The 24,189-nt window shown below is 37.1% G+C and overlaps 1 protein-coding gene across 2 annotated transcripts; it reads left to right on the top strand.

The window, feature by feature from the left end:
- The first annotated feature begins 395 nt into the window (after window positions 1-395).
- Window positions 396-24,189, top strand: ubr1 (ubiquitin protein ligase E3 component n-recognin 1). 2 transcript variants are annotated; one of them, XM_066669755.1, is made up of 47 exons: window positions 396-513; window positions 2,925-3,190; window positions 3,735-3,813; window positions 4,045-4,155; window positions 5,250-5,377; window positions 5,734-5,872; window positions 6,588-6,650; window positions 6,743-6,866; window positions 7,547-7,654; window positions 7,761-7,849; window positions 7,957-8,055; window positions 8,253-8,410; window positions 8,498-8,597; window positions 9,019-9,147; window positions 9,315-9,495; window positions 9,679-9,740; window positions 10,959-11,069; window positions 11,540-11,605; window positions 11,704-11,805; window positions 11,924-11,987; window positions 12,127-12,251; window positions 12,380-12,432; window positions 12,640-12,742; window positions 12,822-12,870; window positions 13,075-13,229; window positions 13,432-13,531; window positions 13,648-13,751; window positions 14,641-14,721; window positions 14,888-15,054; window positions 15,549-15,748; window positions 15,863-15,956; window positions 16,070-16,222; window positions 16,309-16,406; window positions 18,514-18,607; window positions 18,736-18,884; window positions 18,987-19,042; window positions 19,145-19,241; window positions 19,882-19,949; window positions 20,088-20,235; window positions 20,347-20,434; window positions 20,712-20,848; window positions 20,942-21,050; window positions 21,173-21,229; window positions 21,320-21,397; window positions 21,504-21,674; window positions 22,852-22,953; window positions 23,096-24,189. In XM_066669755.1, exons 1-47 carry the CDS (start codon window positions 469-471, stop codon window positions 23,235-23,237), a joined length of 5,202 nt encoding a protein of 1,733 aa, XP_066525852.1. In that variant the 5' UTR covers window positions 396-468; the 3' UTR covers window positions 23,238-24,189. The 2 variants fall into 2 exon arrangements, with proteins under 2 accessions (XP_066525852.1, XP_066525843.1); XM_066669746.1 differs by having other exon boundaries at window positions 15,546-15,748.

Raw genomic sequence — 24,189 nt, 5'->3', positions numbered from 1 at the left:
GCACTAGGTAAATCATTATTACACCTTTCCAGGGAAATGACTGTCAGCTGCGATGCAGTCTGTTCACCGAGAGATGGCGACAGCACCAGTTCAGAGAATACAGAACATAATCAGCCGAGTGGAAGCTCCTTCAAGTGTGAGGTACATCCTAACTAACCCTGTCCCTAACCCTCTGCCACTTGCTGGTATACACCTACACCTACACCTGCTGGTGTCAGGCCTGCAGTTATCAGTAGGGGATTTGTTACAAATTTTTTGGCAACCCGGAGCATCCATCCATCCATCTCCATCTCTCTCTCTCTCTCTCTCTCTCTGTGTCTTTCTCTCTCTCTCTCTCTCTCTCTCTCTCTCTCTCTCTCTCTCTCTCTCTCTCTCTCTCACACACACACACACACACACAGATTGACGTGACGTGACGGCGGCGCGGTGCTCGCGTGCGTTACCGTGGTCACATCGCGTTCTGTGAAGATGGCGGAGGTGCAGCGGTCGGTGAATAGTCTTCAGCTCTGCACGGTAAACACCGAGCTTTCCTTCCCTGTACACAACTAATATATTGGCTAAGCCCCATGCCGTGTTTACTGAAATGTGATATTGACGGGCCAATTTATTAGGTGTAAATGGTCCTCCGCCCTGCTGTTGCAGGTTATGTTTTTCGATCAACGACCAACTTATAGCCGTGCTAACATCGGTGTTAGCCTGCTGTGTTTCGGAGATACAGTTTAGTGTGGCCGTTAGCAGTTAGCTCAACCGCTGCTTACGGAATATTACGCAGTCATGAGGCTTATACTGTTAACGCAGAGTAGTAACGACTCCGAAACCTTTAAAGGTTCAGTAAAGATCGGTAACACGTAGACGTTGGCTCAGGTTCAATTTTAGCACAGGTATGAAACAACGACTCTTTCAACATCTCACCAGTGACCTGACGTTCATGCGGAAGAAAACGGCCTCTTTTTATTTCTGTTTTTTTTTCAGACATCAATATTTTGTCTTCTCGTGTTTTTTGAAGCTGTCTTAGGTTCCCTTAATGTTTTGCACAGAGTGTATTCTGTGGTCAAGTTGATATTTGGTTTCTGACTTGCTTTCAAATACGGCAGTGTAAAACCGAGTCCCACGGATTTGAGTGAAGATGGACTACAGTGAAGTGAAAACTCTTTTGTTGTGAAATGTCAGAATTATTATTCCTTTGGTTTTAATTCAGTAGTCATACCTTTTAGAGTACGGACTTACATTATCTCTGTCCCGAGAGATCAAACAATCTCCCTGTGATGGTGTGTCGTGGACAAATTCTTATACTTCACGATCTGATATCGTCATATTGCAAACGCTTAGTTACACATAATGAATCAATTAATTCATAATTTTCATTCTTATCTAAAACATTTATATCAGTTAATTTGAGAGAACTTGAATTCCACATTTTCAGTTATGTAATCTCTATCATAATCGTAGTAGTCCTATATTTCTTTTTTTTTTTTTTTACTGCTCTACGACAGTTTTGTACATAATGTTTTCTTGATGATAATAATAATCTCTTTGAATCTGCTGCTCCTACCACTTTTGCATTTTGCTTAGAGGTCGGTGTCTCAATTCTTCTTAGGGTAGGGTTAGGGCTACATGGCTGTCTAAACAGAGATATTTCAGCGGCATAGTCAAAAACAGTGTTATGAATCTGTTGTGACCTGTGAATCACTGGTAATGATGGCTGCAAAAGTGGCCTTTGCAATTTAAGTTCAACAAGCATAAAACATTGCTTGTAGTATGCTTATGTCTCTTTAGTTAGCTAGTAAATATCAAATTCCAGCTTAAATGGTGAAGCAGTTATGTTCAAGTGTCTGAGGCTGCTGCAGTATTAAAGTTTAAAGTTGAAATCTTTTAAAGTATTAAAGTTGTTAGCAGAAAACTTCAGATTAAGAAGCTTAATTCAGTTTCCAATCACAGAAGCATTGGGTGAGATTGATCATTTTTGACTACTAAAAAGCTTCTGAAAGCATATGGTATAGGCATATGATAGGCCCTAAATATAATTAAATTCAAGTAACCCCCCTCTGATATCACTGCAGACTGGTAGCGTTCTCTACAGACAACAGCTAGTAGCCTGGTAATTTGGCGCTCTTCTTTAATTATTGTGTTTTAATGATGTTTGATGACCAAGGAGCAAGATGACACCCGAAAACAAGGGGCAGGCATAAAAATAAGATATGGGATTGGGGCTTAGTCTTGTCCTGAATTAAATTTTAGGTACTTTGTCCATAACACTTGCTCTTGTTTCATGGGCAATTACATCCTTAATCTAGCCTATATTTTTGTCATTTAAAACAAGAAGGGAAGGTTAAACAATTGGAAAAAGGCACAATTGAGAAGGCAGCTAATCTGAGACAGAATATATCCTTTGTCTGCTATCCTTTTAATTAGGAAAAGAATGTTTGGACATGTTTAAAGCAAGATTCACCTTTTAAAAATGTGTATAGTAAATTTATTGCTAGGTGGTAACTGATCTGTGATAATACAAGATTAAGACTTTAAAATAATAAATAAAAAAATCTTTTTGAGAAGCAATTTGCAGATATATGGTTAGCCAATGTCAAAATTTTGGCTAAAAAACAAGAACCATAAATAAATGTTTTTCTATGTTTTCTGCTACAACATCCTCTGTTCTTTACGCTAAGGGTTGATGTCCTGGACATGAATGAAACATAGTCTTGTTATAACTTGTAGTGTAAATTGTGAATGACTAATGGAAATATTTAGACATTGTTTTGGGCCTAAGATGTTGGAACTGATGCTTGGCATTGGGCATGTTGAGCTTAGGCTCATGCTCAGCTTCTTCAGAGAGCCCAAATGTGATAGCTACAAAAATTATACAAGCTGTATAGGTAACTAAATTTATGTGGTTCATTTTGTATATTCCTTTTTTTTCCCCTCAGAGATGGTGGGAGGCCTCAAACCGGGGGACTGCAATACTTCATTATATTGTGGAGCAGGTCCCCCTTATTTATTGTCTGGAGGCTGAGCCTCAACCAGTAGAAGAAGAACGATGTGTGTTGGAGCGTATCCTGCAGCCACTGGAGTTCTTCCTTTTTGGGGAGGACCCAAATATTGGCTTACAGAAACTACAACAAAGAAATTGTGGTACATCCTCCCAGCTTTGTGGACGTGTTTTTAAAGAGGGCGAGACAGTCTACTCCTGCAGGTTAGAGATCCAACAGTGCCCATTTTTTATGGTGTAAACCTGATGGTCACAGTTAGGATTAGCTGAAGCAAGCATTCTCAGGACCACATTTCTGTTGCTCTCTTACACTTAAGAGGTGACTTAGTGTAGAGTGTTTGGTTAATGAAATTGATCATTCACAGACAAGTTTAAAAATATAAAGGTTAAGAAAACTAATATTTCAGTGATATTTGTTTATGACATCAGACCTAAGTTATATCATTGATTATGAATGAGCCAGTAATTTACCAAATATATAATGCAAAACTAAATCTGGGTCTTAATTTGTGTCTAATTCTGTTTTTAAAAAAATATGCTTCTCATCATATTTTGTCTGATGTTTTTTAAATTAAAGTGCATTTCTTGATACATTTGAACTCATGGACTGATAATATATTACCTTGCACTTATAAAAGCTTGATAAGAATGAGACCTTATGTTGCTTAATATAATATTCAGGTGCAAGATATAATCAGAATGAATATGGGTGAAATAAATTACTGACTTGTCTTTTTTCCAAATGCAGAGACTGTGCAATAGATCCCACCTGTGTGCTATGCATGGACTGCTTTCAAAATAGTGTACACAAAGGACATCGCTACAAGGTCAGCTTAAAAAAACCTTGATTGTATTGTATGGCTTCTGCATGAAGTTTGATTGCCAAATTTATACATTTTGTTTAGTCACTTTTACAATTCAAGCATATAGTAGCAAGTGTCTACTCTGATTTGTTTATTTTATTTCTCCCTGTGGCTATATCTAGTTGTATTCTCTGAAACAGACTGCATTATTAGTGTATTAATATTCATCATCAGAGTCATGATTTTGTTTCCTAGATGCATGCATCGTCAGGAGGAGGTTTCTGTGACTGTGGGGATTTGGAGGCCTGGAAGACTGGACCCTGCTGCTCCCAACATGACCCTGGCAACTCTGTAGCCATGGAAACAGTGAGGCTTAAAATAATTGTTTGCACTTTCTTAGTATAAGGATTTTCCATTTGTTTTGTTGTTTAAATTAGCTTCAAACCCTGAGGTCAAATGCACTGACTGCAGAACACTCTGGCCTCTACTGACCTGGGAAAACAGCAAGCTGTGTGGGAAAATGACACTGAGGAAGCCTGCATCATTAAACAAAAATTTATAGTTGCATAGAGAGTCTGGAAGAAGCAGAGGGGAAATATAAACACAGAATGGCCAGAATGTTTTTAATCTACTGTCATTTTTATATATACTGTGAATGTATTGAGAATAAATTGATGTAGTTGGAGAAAATTCTCCCTATCACAGTTACATTTAGTAACTTCAAAATTAACTTTCCTCTCTGGATAATACTTTATTAACATAGGACTTTCAACATATCATAATTAGACTGACATTAGAGGGTAAGAGATCCAAACGACATTGCATAAATAGGAATACAAACTTGTAGGTGGACTAATCCTTAAGATGTATTGTTTTTGAAAGCTGAGCTTTGGTACCAGGTGTTGTTTTTCCCTTTTTTCTATACAGACATCACTCAATTGAATCTCTGTGATGAGATAAAAATCTGAAAGATCTAACACTGCACTGGAAAACAGCAGCTGTCTCTGTTGTGCTGAATATACTGAGCTGGCTTTTGTTACTGTACTAAGATCAGAGCAGACATATTATGTTATGTTATACATATAAAATATATTCATTTTCTTTTCTATGAATCACACAGCGTATGTGTTTGGCCATTCTGAAGACTTGTCATAATCTCAGCATTTTGTTGTGAAATTAATTTCTTATGGGAGAGTATGAAGGTGTTCAAAAGGTTCCTCTGCATTATTAATTTGACTCTGGGACAATTTTATATATTAAGTAATTATTTTATTACCATTATTAAAGACCACATTAGTAATTGCCTAGTGCACATATGGAAACTAAACTATAAAACCAGGCCACTAAATTGTAACTATATAAGTAACTTTAATAAGAATGAGATCTACCTAGTTTCATTCCCCATATCCTGTGTAGTTTATGAGAATGTTTGTAGATCTCGCTGTGTATGTGTTTTTCAGGATGAATGTGTTTTAGATGCTGAACTGCAGGAGCGAGCACAGACACTGTTCCAGGTGCTTCTGGGTTACATCACTGACCTCATGGTATGGGAGGAGGGAGACAAGCTGTCTGAGGAGATGAAGCATGGGTCAGCTTTTACTTTCAAATACTCATTCTATCTCAAACTGAATTGGTAAACTATTTCTCACCTGAAGATCCAGTTTTTTGCTTTTTGTAAATATAAAAAAAATTTTATACCTACAACCCACACAAAAAAGTTGGGACAGAGGATTGATTTTATTGCATAATTATTTCAAAACCCAGCTTTTCTGTAAACAGGATTATACCATCTCAAAGTGAGCTTTCCTTTTAGTAGTCAAGTCTGATTTAAGACTCTTCCATTTTGAGTGGAAAATGTTTTTTGATGTTTGGACTATAATTGTACAAATTTAATATATTTTATGTAAATGCTAAATTAACTTTGTAATTCATTTTGGTTTACAGAATGAAGGAAGACACATACTATTGTGTTCTTTACAATGATGAACACCATTCATATGACCATGTGATATACACTCTTCAGAGGGCCATCAACTGTGACCATAATGAGGCTCATGCACACACAGCTCTAATAGATAAGGAGGTATGTACTGTTCTTCACCCCCCCCCCCCCCCCCCTAAAAAATGTGTTATTTGCATAAAAGAAAGATAAACCTTATTTTTCTTGATGGAGAGTAGGGCTGTGCCATATCATATCGTATGCAATAATATTGCAAAAAAATGTAAACAATAAAAAAAAAAATACAATATTGTGATATTCTGACTTGTTTACGTAATGACGTCATGTAGTTACACGTAATATGGCGTACATTGATTACGTGAGCAACAGGTACAGTGGAAATTTTGCTCTGTGTTAAAAAATTTGCTCCAAAATACGAGTGACTTCAGTCATGTGGAGGTGGTTTGGATATAAAATATCAATATTCGAAATATTTTTTATACAATGTCAGAATCTCGGTTAGTTATGGTTGTTTATATAATAAACAAATGTTTATACATTTTTGTTGTTTCTTCTGAATGTTTGAAATTGTTAGATTTGTACTAAAGTAAAATGTAATTAAATATAATTAATATTAATATAACATTTATTTTGTTGCAGTAGTATGTTCTTAAAATGAATACATTTATTTTCAGTGTTTTCATATCGCCAAGAATATTGTAATCTCCAAAATACCCTGAAATATTGTGATATTATTTTAGGATCACATCGCCCACCCCTAATGGAGAGATCCATTTTAAGCAGTAGACAGACTCAACTGTGCATTCAAGCAGTGTGTTATAACTTATGTTATTTTCAGGGACGCAGAGCTGTGAAGAGAGGAACCCTGACATCCTGTCAAAATGCCAAAGATCTCATTAGAGTAAACGGTGTTCATTTCCTATTTAATGTTATTTTAATTTCTAGGTGTTTATTATACATTCTTACCTTTTTGTATATTGTCTGTCCCCGCAGTTGAACTCAGAACATATTACCCAACAGCCCTTGCGAGTGGAAATCTTACACTCTGCTGTGATGGCCCATCAGACTTTTGCTCTCAGGCTGGGCACTTGGCTTCAGCAAATAATTGGCTACACAGGTATCTATATCGTTTTACTGAAAAGAACATATTTTGTTGTTCTAATGGTGAGCATATGGCTTCAGCAGATTATTGTCAAGTTACATGTATACGGTACATGTAAACCCTCACATTACAGGGGTTATAGTTCTGTGCACAATGGTCACAATCAGAAAACACTGTAGAAGTATGAATATTGCTATGGTAACTGTAGTCTTGTTTGTCCTGAAATCTGAATTTTTAATCTTTGAATTATTGGTTCTGAGGTTTTAAATCAACATTTCTTAATTGGAATTTTTAAGATCTAATTATTTCACCACCAAAACTCAAGAATTTCAAATGGCATATAAATATAAGTCAGATATATAAAATCCAGGTATATATAATTTATATTAAAAATTCAACTTCATATACCCATGTCAGTGATTTATGTCCACAGAGGTTGTTACAGCTCAAATAGCCTGAAATAATTACCTTCACAAGCCTAACACGCCTGTTGGTGTTTTATTTTTATACATCTAATCTGTCTCATGTCATATTAGAAAAACTCTTTATATAATAAACAAAAATTTGTTTTGTATAATAATACTTTAAACTACTGCATTTGTAGGGCTTCATGTGTGTATCTGTCAGTCTAGCAATCAGATGTAGTTTCCCATTGGAAATGATGGTTTCCTCTCTCCTTTCTTACATCCACACAGTGGGCTTCAGGCAGGTGTTTTGCCAGGTGGCTTTGGAGCCCGGTGCTGACAGTGATAAACCATGTTTGATCAGCAGACTTATGCTCCATGATGCCAGACTCTTTAAAGGCCAGTATGAAAACAGTCGCTTGGCACCTCTTACTATTATCATGGTCATTATTATGTTAAATAATTTAAAATTCACGTCTAAAACTGCATTTCTACTGTGTATCAGGAGCCCGCAAAATCATCCACGAGTTGATTTTCTGTAGTTTGCTGATGGAGACGGAATATAAAAGGCAGTTTGCCATGAAATTTACAGAGGTATATTACTTCTTATATCAGCCATGAATAATATAAGCCTTATACTGTATATGCTCATAGGAAACCTGGATCTCACCACATTTTTATATAACTCTGCCTTTCACCAGCACTATAAGCAACTGCAGGAGGATTACATCAGTGATGACCATGAGAGGAACATCTCAATTACAGCCTTGTCTGTACAGATCTTCACTGTACCCACTCTGGTAATGAATAAAAAAAAAACACACACAAGTTAATGTACCAACATTTGTACATGGTTATGTGAAACATTGTTTGGCTGTGATGGTTTTTTGTTAATGGACCACAATATGGACTTAGTAATTCATTTTTTGTCACAGAAACCCATCTTAGATAATGTATTCTTCTTTTCCAGAGTTAATTTTTCTGTTTGTCTTTTAAGGCTAGGCAGCTAATTGAAGAAGGAAATGTGATAAAGGTGATTATAGACACAGTCATGGAGTTGCTGAGGGAACATTTGGACAGCAACCAACGCTTTCATTTTCAGGGCTACAATTCTGAAAAGTTCTTCCGAGTCCAAGTGATCTTCCATGATCTCAGGTGAGCTCTAGTGTGGATAATATGAAAAATACTCATAACATTCTGACAATACATTCATTTGTTATTGTCTTTATGTTTTGGGTATAGGTACATTCTGATAAGTAAGCCCACAGTATGGACTGAAGCGTTGAGGGGAAAGTTTTTGGAAGGTTTTAGTGTCTTTCTGGGACTGCTCAATTGTATGCAAGTAAGGACCCATATAATGTTTTTTCTTCAGTTTTATTAAATGACAGTTTGATACATTATGCAAACATTGTTAAGGTACTGTTCATGTACAAGCCAATGATCCATAAAAAAAAATAGACTGTGTGGAAATTTTTATATTTGTGATGACTGAATCTACATAAAGTACAGTAGTTTAGCCCCACCCCTTCATGTTGAACTTAAGATGTTTGTCATCTCCGTGATTTTTTTTTAATGTGGCAAAATTAAGTGCTGTCAAAGCCTGTTTAATTCTAAGGGATGACGAGAAGTTTAACAGTAATAAACTATGACTAATTTGGCTGTACAAAACCCACATAAGCCCTGTATGTTGACCTTGGTAAATAAAGATAAATAAAGCCACTGCAGAGTTCAGTGTTCTCAGGGAGCTCCCATTTCGGTTCTAGGGAATGGAAGAAGTGAAGAGGCAGTTTGGTCAGCACATTGAGGTAGAACCTGAATGGGAGGCGGGCTTCTCCATCCAGATTCAGCTCCGCAACATTCTATCCATGTTCCAAGACTGGTGCTCCTCTGATGTAAGTCATTTTAAAGTTTTCTTTAAAGTTGCAATTTTTAGCAAATTCGGATCTATTCAGTCATTATGAAAACATGACACAACTGACCAAATGTTCAGATAAGATGATTGATCACTGGTTAAATAAATGACATTGTTTTAAAAGCATGTTGGTTTTTTTTTTTACAGGAAAGAATTTTATTACTGGCATTCCAGGAATGTCATCGAGCCTTATTGCGCTGCACTAACCAGCCTTTCCGCAGCGAGCCGACCGATAGCTACATGTGCAAGCACATCCTCCACACACGCCAGTATAAAGTCTCCCAAGAGCCTGTGTCCATTCATTTGCCTATTTCCAGACTGTTGGCTGGTGAGCTACTGCACATAAAATATGATATTGTTGATGATGTTTTATGACTTAAGAACTCTGATAACTTGTATTTAAAAAAAGTGCACAAAACACTGTGAACATGAAAGATTATATGTACTCTCAATGCTCTTGTTATGGGTTTCCCATTAGTCCCACTTAATCTCTCACTCTCTCTTATTGCAGGCCTTTATGTGCTTTTGTGTCGGTCAGGAGCTGTCAAATACCTCCCTGACTTTGTGGATCCTGTGAGTTTTGATTGGCTGACTGACAACATATGGCTTTCTCTAATGGGAGACATGATTAACTGCTATTATAATTATTGCAATATGTTGATTGTATGTAAAAACATTGTGTGAAGTAATTTGACACAGTGTCTTGTCATAACTATAACGTGACACTATGTCAAATTACTTCAAACATCCAAAGCCAAGGTGATATAATAAGATGATTAGATTTGATGGATGTCTGAAATGTGGTGTTAGAAGACTATAGCTCTGTTTGGATGGGATAAGTTTTACATGTGGACGTGGGATAAAGTAATTACTACCAGAGTATCTCGGTAGTCTTAATCCTGTCCAAATAGACCATTTCAGTAATAATCCTGGAGGGCATGCTCCTGTTTCAGGAAAGATTCCTGAGCCTTTTAAAGGAGCAATCTGTAATACTGACTCCAAGCGTTTAAAATCCGAACTATAATGGTGAGAGCCCTCTGGTTCCTCCCCAGACGTGAAGCTCGACCAGGTTGCCAGTTTGAGAAAAGCTGAACCAACAAGCAAGGGATGAGTTTAAGAACTATGAACTGTAATAGCTAAGAAGAATGTGCCATAATCAACATATTTACACATAAAAGTGTTCTTAATTTCACTAAAACATTTACCTATGCAAGAAAAAGACAAAAAAGTGAACGTGCGGCCACTATTTCCCTGCGTTTACAAGCCTTTACTGTCCAAATCCACATTAAATATTTCGACAAGTCAAAGCTGGTGTTACTTATTGATTTTCTCCTCCATTATAATTGTTTAGGAGGCAGAGCTTTGCTTCTTATTCACAGTTTTCATAAACATTTCGTTCCACCTTAAATGTGTCAGTTTCCGAGACTTATTGGCTTTATCAGTTTAAATCACATAAACCAATTAATTGTATGTAATGTCATTAAACATTTACCTATGTGAAAGGCAAGAATGGAAATGGCCCCCGCATTTTTTCCAGAAAATTAAACATGAACAAAAATGGAGATACTTATTTTTAATTGGATAGTGAATCTATATGTCTGTATGGGAGAAAAAACATCACCAAATTTTCTAAGTAAATATATTTATAAAAGTGCTATTGACAATTGTCACCAGGTGTCGGTAATAACCCATCCAATTCACACATGCAAAGAAATCAAACCATTGTCTAAATTTTACCTATATTTTTGGACATTGTGTGTGTGTGTGTGTGTGTGTGTGTGTGTATTTCAGGAGCACTTGGACTTCTGTGCATTTGCAGAGCATTCTCTGCATTGTCTGGTGCTGGCTGCCCAAGTTTCAGCAGAGATGTGGCGCCGAAATGGACTCTCCCTTGTTAGTCAGGTAGGGCAATGTCATATGATGACTCTTTACATCCTCTCACTTTCTTTTTCTCAGTCAGAAGTGGAATGATGTTAGTGTTGATTCTATTCGAAGTTGTTTTCAAGACCAACCTGATAAACCTGAAAAGACGTTTCACATGTGTTCAAAGGGTGCTGCGTAAATTATGAACCCTGTGACAAGTTCTGTCATTGTATAATCATGTACTGTTTGCAAATTAAAAAATTAAAACAGAAGACATGGTCAGTTGAATCTTTACAAGTGCACATTAGATTGCCTCCATGTTGAATAATAAACTGAAATACCTTCAAAATACTTGCTTTCCGAGGAATTCACTTCAAATTTAGTTTATCTAAATAATATTTTCTGAATAATGAAAACTTTATAAATATAAGCACAGTAATTATTGCTATTGTGATACTCAAAAAACAAGTAAACACTGGCCTGCGGTTGACACTTTACTTTTGGTTTAGGTGTACTACTATCAGGATGTGAAATGCAGAGATGAAATGTTTGATAAGGATATCATCATGCTTCAGGTTTGTATAAAATTATTTTATATACGTTATACGTTTAGTATATATCGAGTATTTGTGTATGCTGCTAAGATTACAATATTGTTTTCCTATGACCATAGATTGCTGCTTCCAAAATGGATCCAAACCACTTTATTATGCTGATTCTGTTGAGATTTGAGCTCTTTGAGGTTTTTAATGGAAATTGCTCAAGTAAAGATCAGGTATATGTACAGCATTAATGGCCATTATATATAGAAAACTGAGTCAACTTTATTTTAATTAAAAACTCTTATCCTAGTTTTTATGGTGTGGAGAACTGAAATGTCTTCCCCTGTGCAGGACCTCCTGAAACAGTGGAACAGACTGACAGAGGAAATGTTGTACTTATTGATTATCATCGTAGGCAAGTCTTTGCCGTTTTTTATTTTGTTTTGATAGAAGAATGTTCTCATCCAGTTTTTTCTCATCTCATCTCATCTTTTTATGTTAATTTTGTTGTTTCATAAGAAACTCAAGTCTACTTTCATTTTCTTTTTGAGCAGGTGAACGATATGTCCCTGGAATCAGTAATGTGACTAAAGAGGATGTGACTATGAGGGAAGTGATTCATTTGTTGTGTATAGAACCCATGGCTCACAGTAGCTTGGTTAAAGCCCTACCTGAAAATGTAAGCAATTACACAATTTCTTTGCTCTTTTATCAGTGAACAGTATAGAGTATAGAAATATACTTTTACTCCTACAGTTATATGACTTAATGGCTGACGTATGCAAATTTGCCTTTGATTCATTTTAGGAAAGTCATGATACCGGACTTGAATCTGTTATCTCAAAAGTTGCTACGTTTAAGTAAGTTATGCCAATACAGTCGGAAAGAAATCATGTTTGTTTCAAAGTGAAACTTGTTTGCATGCATGAATGTATGTATGGAAGAATTAATATTAAGCTTTGTCTTACTGGAACTCTGTGAAGCTGCTTTGTGACAACATCAGTTGTAAAAAGTGCTATACAAATAGATTTGATTTGATTAATGCATGCAACCTTTCATTGGTTCAGGAAACCAGGAGTGTCTGGTCATGGTTTATATGAACTGAAGAAGGAATTTCTCAAAGAGTTTAATCCCTTCTTTTACCATTACACCAAGTCACAACATAGCAAGGTAATGTACCTGTGAGACTTTACTTTTTTTTTTCTGCCATTCTGTTCATTCTGCTAGTGTAACTGTAATTTTACCTCAGGCTGAAGATGCACAGAAGAAGAGAAGGGCCCAAGAAGGAAGTGATAAAGGCATGTAATAAATTCCCTTATATCACTTAGATGTGTGTGCATTATATGCTGGACATTAAAATACAAATTCTCCTCAAGTACACATTTTGCTTCTCTACTGGCCATTTTTTCTAGCGATCTTTACACTTGGCTTTATAGAAACTGCACAATATCATTCTCCAGAAGATTTGATGATACTGACCACTCTGCCCCTTTTACTTGCAGCTCTAAGACCACCAATACCACCTCCATTCTGCCCCGCCTTCTCAAGCATAGTGCAACTGCTGTGCTGTGATGTGTTCATCCATGTGCTAAGGAGAGTACTCCAGAGGGCAGTGGATGAGCGATCTGCTCTGTGGAGCGAAGCCATGATTCAAAGGGTATTTTTTTTTTCTACATTAATGAAGAAATATGCTATGCCATGCTATGTCTTATTACAAATTCCTGTTGTAGGATCTATCTGTCTAACTTTCTATTTACTTACCCATCTATCTACCTATCAGTTTTTCTGTTTGTCTATCTAACTATCATGTGCGCACTTGATTGTGTGTGTGTGTGTGCGCGCACATATGTGCACTCTAGGCTTTGCATCTTATAGGCCAGGGATTGCTCGAAGAGAAAACTCAGCTGGAGGCCTGCAGTGTTGATGAAGTAACATTTGACTTCAGTCACAAGGCAAGAAGTAAGTCTCCCTTTCTCTGTCATACCAAGTAGAGAGGTAATGGAAAAATAATAATAAAATAATAGCTTCCAACATGCTCAGTGCATACTCTCAACAATTACTTGTATTTGTTCTAGTAATCGGCTCAGATCACAACAAATCATTATTCCATTTCCTGTCCAAAATGAAGACTCTTCCTTCTCTTGAAGCTCAGAAGGATATGATTAACTGGTTGCTGCAGGTTGGTGGCCTCTTAATTATAGACTTACAACTGGAGTTTTTGTATTCTGTAGTGCAGCATTATGATCATCATCTCTTTGACAGAAGTCATTCATTCATTCATTGTCTGTAACCACTTATCCAGTTCAGGGTTGCGCTGGGTCAGGAACTTACCCTGACTCAGTAGGCGCAAGGCAGGAACACCTCCTGGAGGAGGTGCCAGTCTTTCACAAGTCGACACACACACTGACACCTCGAGACACTTTTTGAGTAGCCAATCCACATACCATCATATGTTTTTGAACCAAGGAGGAAACCCACGCGGACACGGGGGGAACATACCAAACTCCTCACTGTCACCTGTAGTGGGGATCAAACCCACAACACTAGGACCCTGGGGCTGTGTGTCACAGAGGCCGTGATTTTATATACCTTCAATAACTAGCAGACATTGCACTAAAAGTTTTATTTTTCAAAAAACAATAAACACAAACAATGATGGACACGGTGGACAACAGGTATCTCGAGAAGCTAGTAGCAACCTTTTAGCTTGTTGCATTCTCATGTGATTCATCCTTTGTCATTTGACGCTTAATTGGAGTTATATGGCTACATTAAGGTATTAAGCTTCCTAGCAGTCTGCATTCTTTCTGCATTTATCAGCTATAGGGATAAATATTGAAGAACAGCATGCCTTTAAAAATCTAGGCAAAATCAGTTATAGTTTTATTTGTAGTTTTTTCATGATACGTCATGAAAAGGGGCTTTGTCCTACTCTTAAAACTGAATGATCAGACTAGAGACCAATGTGTGATGTGAGTAAATGTTTACAACAGATGTAATTGACTGCTTTTTTATTTTTCTCTGCTCTATCTTTGTAATTTATATCTAAATTTCCTGCTCATTTTCAGATGTTTGAGATTGTGAAGTGCCTTCGTGAAAAATCAAGCCCTTCTGCAGTGTGTGCAGTGGATCAGACTAGGCCTGAGGAGGTAATGGCTAAACTATTTGTAATGCTTTGCAATTCTTTTTTTTTTTTTTTAAACCTCATAAGTATAAACCCATGGTGCATATGATTAGTATTCCAGTTTAGAATCCGACATGACATGAATCTTCTTGTGAATGGAGTTCTGTGTTAAGATCTGAATGTGTTTTCAGAGTTTTCAGGATAGGAAGAGAAAAGCTGAGGCTGCAAAGTTGCACAGGCAAAAGATTATGGCTCAGATGTCTGCCATGCAGAAGAACTTCATTGAGACTCACAAGATGCTGTATGATAATGTGCCTGAGAGTGGAAGCCAGGGAGAGAATGTGACTTCCATGGATAGGTAAGGATAAATCTGCTGATGAAGAAACAATATAGAAGAAGCTTGTTTTTATTAACTGATGTATTGTTACAGAGACATTAGTGTGAATGCTTAAATTTTTACATTTTTAAACACAGACACTAGATAATATCCTGCCTGCGAAAATGTGCATCAAAATGCTTTTCTTAACCTTCTTAGTATTATGATTGAATTATGATTGTGTCCAAAGAACAGGCTTAAATATTTCAGAAATAACTATCTTAATTTAAGACACTTTTTAAATTTATTTTTTTATGATTCAGAATTACAATTAGAAAAACATTGTGTACATATGAATTGACAGGACATTTTTATCTTAGAAAATAACAGTGTATTATATCCAGAATAATGGATACATTTTTATAGTAATTTTCTGGCATTCTAACATATTTGATTTTGAACAACTTCTGTCTTCAGTTGCATTTTTATTTCCTCAGTGGTTTCAGTTTGTGTCTTGCATCCGTTGTCCATAGCAGTGCAATGGAGTTAGGAGAGAGGCGTGTGGCAGTGGGGCCTCAGCAGGGACTTTGTCCTGCAGACAGAGAAGTACTCACCTGTATCCTGTGTCAAGAGGAACAGGAGGTACAAGCACAGGCCCCAGCCATGGTCCTCACAGCCTGTGTACAGAGATCAACAGTCCTCACTCAATGCAGGGGAAAAACCCTCCCCACAAAGGGTTGGTAACATGGCTTACACACATTTATACACACACGCATGCACGCACTCTCATTGGGATTGCATACTCAAATGTGTATGCAGTGGAACAGCCGTTTTTGTTTCTGTTGAACAGAAGGCCCCTACCCCCTGTTTATGCCTCCTGATCTAGCCGTGGGAACACACACAGGCAGCTGTGGACACGTCATGCATGCCACCTGCTGGCAGAAGTAAGTCTGTGCTGAAAATTCCACCTTGCGTTTGCAGTAAACAACTGTTCATGTTTATTACCTTGACATGTTAGCAGCAGCACACAAGGAAACTGCATTATCGTTTCCTGCAGGTATTTTGATGCAGTACAGAACACTACTCGGAACAGGCTGCATGCTGAGTTGATCATAGACTTGGAGAATGGGGAGTATATGTGCCCTCTCTGCAAGTCTCTCTGCAATACTGTGGTTCCTCTTATTCCCATGGAGTCCAGCAAACTCAACTAGTATGCTTTCTTTGAATATTTCTCTTATCAGGATTCATTTCTTATATTTCAGAAACTTTAAAAATGATCTCTCCATTTCCCATCAGTGAGAGTGCCGAGTTGGTTGGTCAAGTCCTCACACTTCCTCAGTGGATCCAGATAGTGCTGGCTCGAATCAAAGGACTTACAGCTGCTCAAGGAGCTGGTGAGAGGCATTTCTTTTGACCATTTTAAGCTTTTCTGTCATAACACAGATGGTAGGATGTGGCCTAATACACCAATGTACAAAGTTTTGGTGTCACATTTCTGTTAATTAACTTCAGTTCAATAAGATAATCCTTTATTAGTCCCACAGTGGGGAACATTTTATATTTCATGTTTTAAATATTTCTGATTTATTCGGAAACACCTAAAAGATGATTAAACTTTATTTAATAAAATTAATTTATTGATACTTTTTACACTGATCAGCCACAACATTAAAACAACTGCGAGGTGAAGTTAATAAAATTTTTCAGTTTTTGAAGTTGATATTTTGGATATTTGAAAACAAGGCAAGCTTAAAGATCTGAACCAATTTGAAAAATGACTAAATTGTGATGATAGACCCAGGGTTTAAAAGTATATTTTTAAAACACGAGAACACTATTCAGGGAGCTCCGCGCATTTTTTTTTTTTTTTTTTTGCTCTTGTGAATATTAAGTATATGCTTGTGCTCAGCTCCCTTGTGCTTGTGTTTGTATTTTTAGCACAGTATTGCTGCAATTAAGTCCTTCCCCAGAAATAAAGGGATATGGCTTTTTTATGACTAGTTAAATTGTCATCTCTCTAGCCTGCTTCAACAGATTCAGTGGTACAGCTTATGAGGAATGGAAGCAGGGAACCTTTGAGGCGGACCAAATACACCCCTTCATGGCACCCCTTTCAGCAGGAAAGCAGAGATTTCAAAGTATAGACTTTGCCTTGAAGTTCCCCAGACCTCAAGCTAAAGCTGGTTCATAGTCTCTACTGTACGTAATATAGTTAAAACAAATCTAACAACACAATCAAGAGTTGGACAAATGTGCATATGCTCTCATAAAACGAAGAAATCTTCAAAAATGAAGTCAGAAAAGATTTTTTTTTTCCACCATCTGCTGGCCTTGTTCCATGGCAGGATGTGGTCATTTCAAGGTGTCTGATATATTTGTTTGACTGTTGTCTTTGACCAGTAGTTATAGTCTTGTCAATCTTTCTTTGCAAAATATACAGAAAAAAACTGTCTACATGGTTTTGAGATGTTCTGAAAGATGCAGGCTCTCATTGGTCTATCCCCATTTCCTATTATTTAATTTTATCCTGCCCAGCCCTTGGTCTGCGTCTATGTTAAAGGCAACGCTTTATTTACAGGTGGAACAGTGTGTTTAAGGAAAAAAAAAAAAAACTGTTGTTCATATGTGGCTGAAGATGAACTTGCCTATAAGTTGTTATTCACGGTTTCAGTTACCACAGAAATTAATTTGTAACTGTTGTTCAGTTTTGAGGCACTTTTGGTCTGTGTTTGCTTTTTAGCAGTTTCTGCTGTCCCAAAGTTAGAGTCATTTCCAACTTAAATAATTGGAACCTACAACAATAAGTAAATATTGCCCACCTACGGTGCAGGGATAAAGCAATATCCTCATCTCTTTTTGTGATTTTCAACTTTTGGAGTTCTTTTCTCTGGTTCACTGATTCGTAAACACATTCATAGACCGTTTCCAGCATTCATATAAACTGGAGAGCAGCAAATGGTGAGAAAACATCTAAATTTCTTAATATATATATTTTAATAAAATTGTGAACGTTGCATTTAACTGTGAACCAGCCTTTAGTTTTATCCATGGAGGCCCCAGCTTATAACTTACAGAACCTAAAGGATAGGCTGCTAACGACTTGGTACCACATACCACAAGACACCATGATAGGTCTCGTGGAATGCATATCTTGATGGTTGAGGGCTGTTCTGTCAGCAAGAAGATGACCTACACATTGAGGCGTGAATGTTATGGCTGATCAATGTGCATGAAATTAGATCTTTATATTTCAGTGCAAGGGGTTCAGGTTTATAATTTTAGTTTACTAAATAGTCATAAAGAACTGTAATCCTGCACACTTCCTAAATGTCTTCTCTTAGCTTTCTTCTAATTAGATATAATATGTGAAATTTTATCATAAGAGAATCTTGTCATGCATTCATTTGAAAAGTGATCAGAGACTAATGGGTTTTGATTTGCTTGCTAGTTTAAATGTTATATGCAGTGCATCATATTTAAAACATCACGGTTTGTATTTAGAGAGTAAAGTTGAGACAGAAAAAGAGGAAAATGCAATGTTGAGGGATAACCAATCTGACTTCAGATCAATCCTCAGCTTTGGAGTTCAGTCGCCGTGAGTCCCGCTCAATTTTTCATATCTGATCATTATTTACATTTTTTTTCATGTTTGTTATTCCAGCATATGTAACAGGAGCATCTGTTTTGAAATATGACAAACTGTCCATGCACTGTTTTGGTCAGGCCTAAGTACTCAAGCAGCATAACAGATATGCTGGGAGTGTGTGCCACCACTGTGCACAGAGTGGGTCTACAGACTGCCCCCAACGAGCTGTGCCCTCATGTGCCTGTCATGACCTGGAACACTTGCGCCTACACCATCCAAGCTATTGGTGAGAGGCTTTCGTCCATTGAATCCTTAGTAGATCTGCTACTTTTGTAGTCATGTTCACTTGTCATTTTATAACATTTCATGATTGTGCTCTTCTCTACAGAGAACATGTTGCAGGAGGAGGGAAAAGCTCTCTTTGGTTCCCTACAAAATAGACAGGTCGGTTTCTGAAAGGATGTGTGTGATAAGCTGTTACATTTCATTTCTCTTTGTATAAGAGTATTGTGTTCTGAAGCTAGCTTTGGTAATGGTGTGTTTCAGCTGGCTGGTATGAAAGCGCTGGTACAGTTCTCAGTAGTTCAGCGACTCAAGAGCTCTCAAACTGTCATTCAGAAACATTTTACAGACATGCTAGCAGGTATGGCTGGATTTTAATACGTATACAATACGTTGCAAAAGTCAGAGACCTCCCTTTATTTATTTGTTTGTTATTCATTGCAAAATATTAATTAAAGATTTATACTAATTTTTTAAACCTTTTAAATTTAAGTTCAAATATATATTTTCAAAAATTATTTAAAGCAAATTTATAATGCTATCATTACATTTAAATATATTCACTATATTTATATTAAAAATTCATAATGCTAAATATAATGTCAAATCACACGAAGATTCACTCTTAGACATGATTGCGTTTTCTGCTTTATTAATGGTCTGAAGCACCTGTCTAGCTTGTAGGGCTATGTCTCACAATACTGGGACTGCTTCACAGGAGGTTTGTGAAGTACAGTAGTGTGGTTGAGATTGTGTTCTTGTTTCCATATTTGTTTATTAGTGACTGGTTTGTTGGTCTGCCAGGTTTTGCAAAGTTTGCAGAATCAATTTCTTTCGAACCAGCACTTGGTTTGTACCCATGATTTCCATTTCTTATTCAATAATTGTCATTTATATTGGAAGGAAAGTCTCTGACTTTTGCTCAGGATTGAGAGTAACCTTTTGAATGAATTTTCTTTGCATTTAATTACTGATCATCTGAGCTCTTTATCTCTGCCTAGTTTTGGTACCTGTCCCTGATGCAGAAGGCACACCCTCAATATTAGAAGTAGATTTCTTTCATCTTTTGGTAAGAAGGTTTTAGTAAAATAAAGAGAATATGTAACTAGATGTATGATTTATGCGTATGTAGAACCCATACTTGTTGTTACATCCCTACCTGTATCTTAATTGAAAGTGTGCCTTAAAAACATCTGCATTTTCACAGGTTGGACTTGTTTTGTCTATACCTGCACTGTATCAAGAGGAAAGCGTTGACTTGCAGCCTTCTGCAATCAGTTCTGCTTACAATCACCTTCATCTAGTGCAGCTAGTCACTATGGCCCATGTAATACAGCTCCTTCTGACCTCACAGGGTAAGAAACACAAACACAAAATGGAATATTTGAAAGAAGAAGAAAAAGAAAGACATTGTGTATATGACAACATTGGTTTTGAGTGAGAGATTGTGTTTGTGTACATATTAGACTCCAGCACAGTGATAGGAGGAGGAGAAGAGGAGGAGGCCAGAGCAGCAGCAGCGCTTTATTTTACTGTATCACAACACACTGATGGGTGAGGTTTTGTTTCTGCGCCATCAAATACAGGGGGTCCTCGACTTGCGATGTTGATCCGTTCCTACGTCGCGTCGTAAACCCATTTTCGGTGTAAGTCGGAACATACGTACATGCTGTACGTAAATAACAGAAAACTGGCGTACAATGCGACTGGGGTGACGCCGCCCTCCTCGGTCCCGAGCCACGTAACAGGACCTCCTGTACTGTATATATGGAACAAGGCACGTTTGTTAATGAGTCATTTGTCCCTTAATCGTTTCACCTTTTTCTTTTAGGTTGGGGTCCAATGTATCTGGTTCCACAATTGCAGACAGTGTAAAGCGAGGTATTTTACCCTTTCTTCGCTGTGCTGCACTTTTCTTTAATTGCCTTACAGGAGTGCCCCCTCCAGAAGAACTGTCCAGTATTGAAGGTTAATAAATCTTCCTTACTTAAACCTTTACTACTCTAAAATGAGAGTCTGATTTTCAACATTGCTGAACATTTTTTCTTCTTTCATATCCAGAGTCATCTGAGAGTCAGGTGCACCTGCTGTGTAGTTACCTCGCTTTGCCCTACAACTTGTTCCAACTGTTCCAGGAACACAGGGACACTGTAAATCCCCTAATACAGAGGTACCAAAACAAATTATGTTCTCTTCATCATGTCACTTTGTAATTTTTTTAATTACACCCCTTTGCCTAGAAAATAGAAATTAAAATGTAGCAACATTTATAACGATCTGTTTGTGACTCAGGTGGTGTGGAAATAGTGCCATATCAATAGCCCTGAAGGGGGAAATGAACATTATCAGGTTAGCACACAGTATTTCAAACTCTCTTTGACACCTATTTCTTTACTGGATCACGCTTTCTTAAAAGTTATCAAAACAAAATGATTACAGGTATCCACGGAAGAGGAATAAGCTCATAGATCTTCCTGAAGACTATAGTGTACTGCTCAACCAGGCCAGTCACTTTAAGTAAGTTTATAGTAATATATTGTCTTTCCTTAGGAACAATAGATCTATTTACCATTTTCAATTCATTTATATTTAAAGATAACTGACTTCTTATTATCCCTGTCAGGTGTCCAAAATCATCAGATGATGAGCGAAAGCACCCAACATTGTGTCTGTTTTGTGGAACCATGCTCTGCTCTCAGAGCTCATGCTGTCAGGTGCAGCTGGATGGGGAGGATGTGGGTGCCTGCACTGCTCATGCTGCCTCCTGTGGGGCTGGAGTGGGCATGTTCCTCAGGTGAGGACACATCTAAATAGTCACGAATGCTTTCCTCAGTAAATGTATCTGTTGTTTGACCAGAGAGAAACATGCATACAATTTTGCAACTTATCTCACTTCCTCAGTTTGGTTAAGGAATATGTTGCTGTATTGGAGGATTGAGTGGTAATAATAGTGTAAACATCCTTCCAAGTCTGTAATTTAGATTAACTGATTTTTTAAAATGTGTATGTATTCATACATATACAGTATGCATTCTCACATATGCTCAAGGCAAGGCTGAAATGTTTTAAATTTTTTATGGCTACACATATGTGGACCAAAGCCTGTGGTGAAAGTACAGAAGAATATATTTCAGGGGCATCTCTGATACACAAATCTAATATAAAAAAAGATGTGGAGCTAAAAATGCAGATAGACAATTGAGTTGGAATTCAGATTCACCATTTTGCCTTAAATGGTTCATTTATACTAACATTCTGGCAACACAGGCTGCAGCTTTTAAGGTGGGACGTAAAATGCGAATAAGAAGCTGCTGTACCACAAGGCAGCTTAAGCTTCATGAAGAACGGATTGGTATTAAATATCTTAACAAAGAATCTGACATGGTATAGTGTCCCCAAGGACAAATGTGTGGAAGTTACTAAGTAGATAAATATTACTTGTGTTTAGTTTGTGGTTTTGCTCTGTACACTGAAAGCAAAGAAAGCTACAATCTGAATGAAAATTATAATTAATTTAAAGTGAGAGTTAATAAACTGCATCCTATGTTGCTGATGTTTGGATTCTAACATTGTGTTAAAATGTAAGTATAAATCTTCAGGCAAAACCTGGACAGACACTAGATTTGACAGAAGTATAGCATTTAAATATAACTTTAAGTAAAGCCTCTGTATTATTTTTCTGTGCTCATTGGTGCCTGAAACTGATGGATTTTGTTCAAATTGCATTTAGAAAGGTTTTTAATTTTTTTCTTCATTCACCCCTCCCCCCTGAATCAGCAATGTCCAACATTTGTGAACCTTAACAATGGCCAGTATTATCAGCTAAAAGCTTTACAGCCCAATTTCTGCACCCATTTAGACGTGATTATTATATTATTGTTATTATAAAATGTCCTGAAGTAATACAGGAGCAGTGCAAATAAGAAGACAGTTCTCATTAACATTTTGCATGCTTGTGTCTTACGGAACAGAGTGAGGGAGTGTGAGATTGTTTTGATGGCCAGTAGAACACGAGGAAGCTCATATCCAGCCCCTTACCTCGATGACTATGGGGAGACAGACCCTGAACTGCGGTAAGTCTGGCTGTTAAAATAATTAGAATTTGAAGATTTATTTTCTCATCATAACTAGTTATTTATTTAATTCATATTTTTATTATTACAAATCTGCATTTTTATTTTAATGATGTGTGCTGTGTTTTCCCCTGTTTGTCAGGCGTGGAAACCCACTGCACTTGTGCCCTGAGCGCTACAGGAAGCTGCACCAGCTGTGGCAGCAGCATTGCATTCTTGAGGAAATTGCCCGAAGCTTGGAAGTGCTCAATGTCATGTTAACTTTTGAGTGGCAGATGTTTTGAGCTCAGGTTTGGGAGGAGTAGGCCTGCAAGAAGAGGGCTACTGGACTTCAGGGAGTACAACACTCTCCCTTCAGTTCTTTTACCCAGTCAGAGGTTGTCTGTTTCAGTGAAAAGCAGCTGAACTGAAGGCAGGAGAGAGACTGGACATGTAGGAGGGGATGAATGTTAATTTGGCCCTTGTTTAATTTTGGTTTTAAGTTGTTGGGTTTTTTTTTACTGATATTAATTAAGGATACACTTGGCCTATTGTAGTGAAGCAAGGAAAAGATATTACAGACATAGCCTTTTTTCCTTTGCTCAGCTTCAAGTGTTTCCATGATTACATCATTGGGTTTTTCTGCATTGATTTCTGGATATTAAAGAACGGCAGCATTGTATCGTCTTACACGTGTACACACTTTTTGAGGAAAGTGTTTTCATTTTCTTATTGCACTTGTGTTCATTGCTAGCCCTTATCCTGTCCTCCTCAGCTATGGACCTGTCATTTTTTCTCTCTGCTGTGTGAATCAATGTGAATATATTATACCTGTATATGAATATACAAAGATCTGTTAAGTATAAAACAACCACATTATGTCAAGATTGGCAAGTTGTTTGCCAGTTGAATTGTATACCTCTGGCACAATTTATTCTGTTTTTCACATGTACATTAATGGCTGATTAGAGCAATCTTATTTTACTATACATACATTAGAAACACAGTCGAAACCACCAACACTCAATCATGAGTCTATGACCTGCATATAGCTACCCTCTACTTTAGTTCTAAATATGAATTTAATTATGGGCTATTTTCCTGAATGACAGTCAGATTTGAGCATTAGCATAACTAAACATCGTAACCATAATAACTTATTAACTCCTACTTTGTCACAGTTTCACATCAAAATATTGCAGCTGTGTTGCTTTACAGTGTTGGAAGTCATCTTGCCTGGTGAAATAAAATACTGTA

The sequence above is a fragment of the Hoplias malabaricus genome, chromosome 1 (assembly GCF_029633855.1).
Source record: "Hoplias malabaricus isolate fHopMal1 chromosome 1, fHopMal1.hap1, whole genome shotgun sequence".
Lineage (NCBI taxonomy): Eukaryota > Metazoa > Chordata > Actinopteri > Characiformes > Erythrinidae > Hoplias > Hoplias malabaricus.
This window is presented reverse-complemented; position numbering and strand designations above follow the sequence as displayed.

Coding starts and splice junctions, on each gene's coding strand:
- ubr1 (XM_066669746.1), top strand. CDS start 469: ATGGCGGAGGTGCAGCGGTCGGTGAATAGTCTTCAGCTCTGCACG. Junction 7,850..7,956: donor TTGCCATGAAATTTACAGAG/GTATATTACTTC, acceptor GCCTTTCACCAG/CACTATAAGCAACTGCAGGA. Junction 13,532..13,647: donor CTTCAGTCACAAGGCAAGAA/GTAAGTCTCCCT, acceptor TATTTGTTCTAG/TAATCGGCTCAGATCACAAC.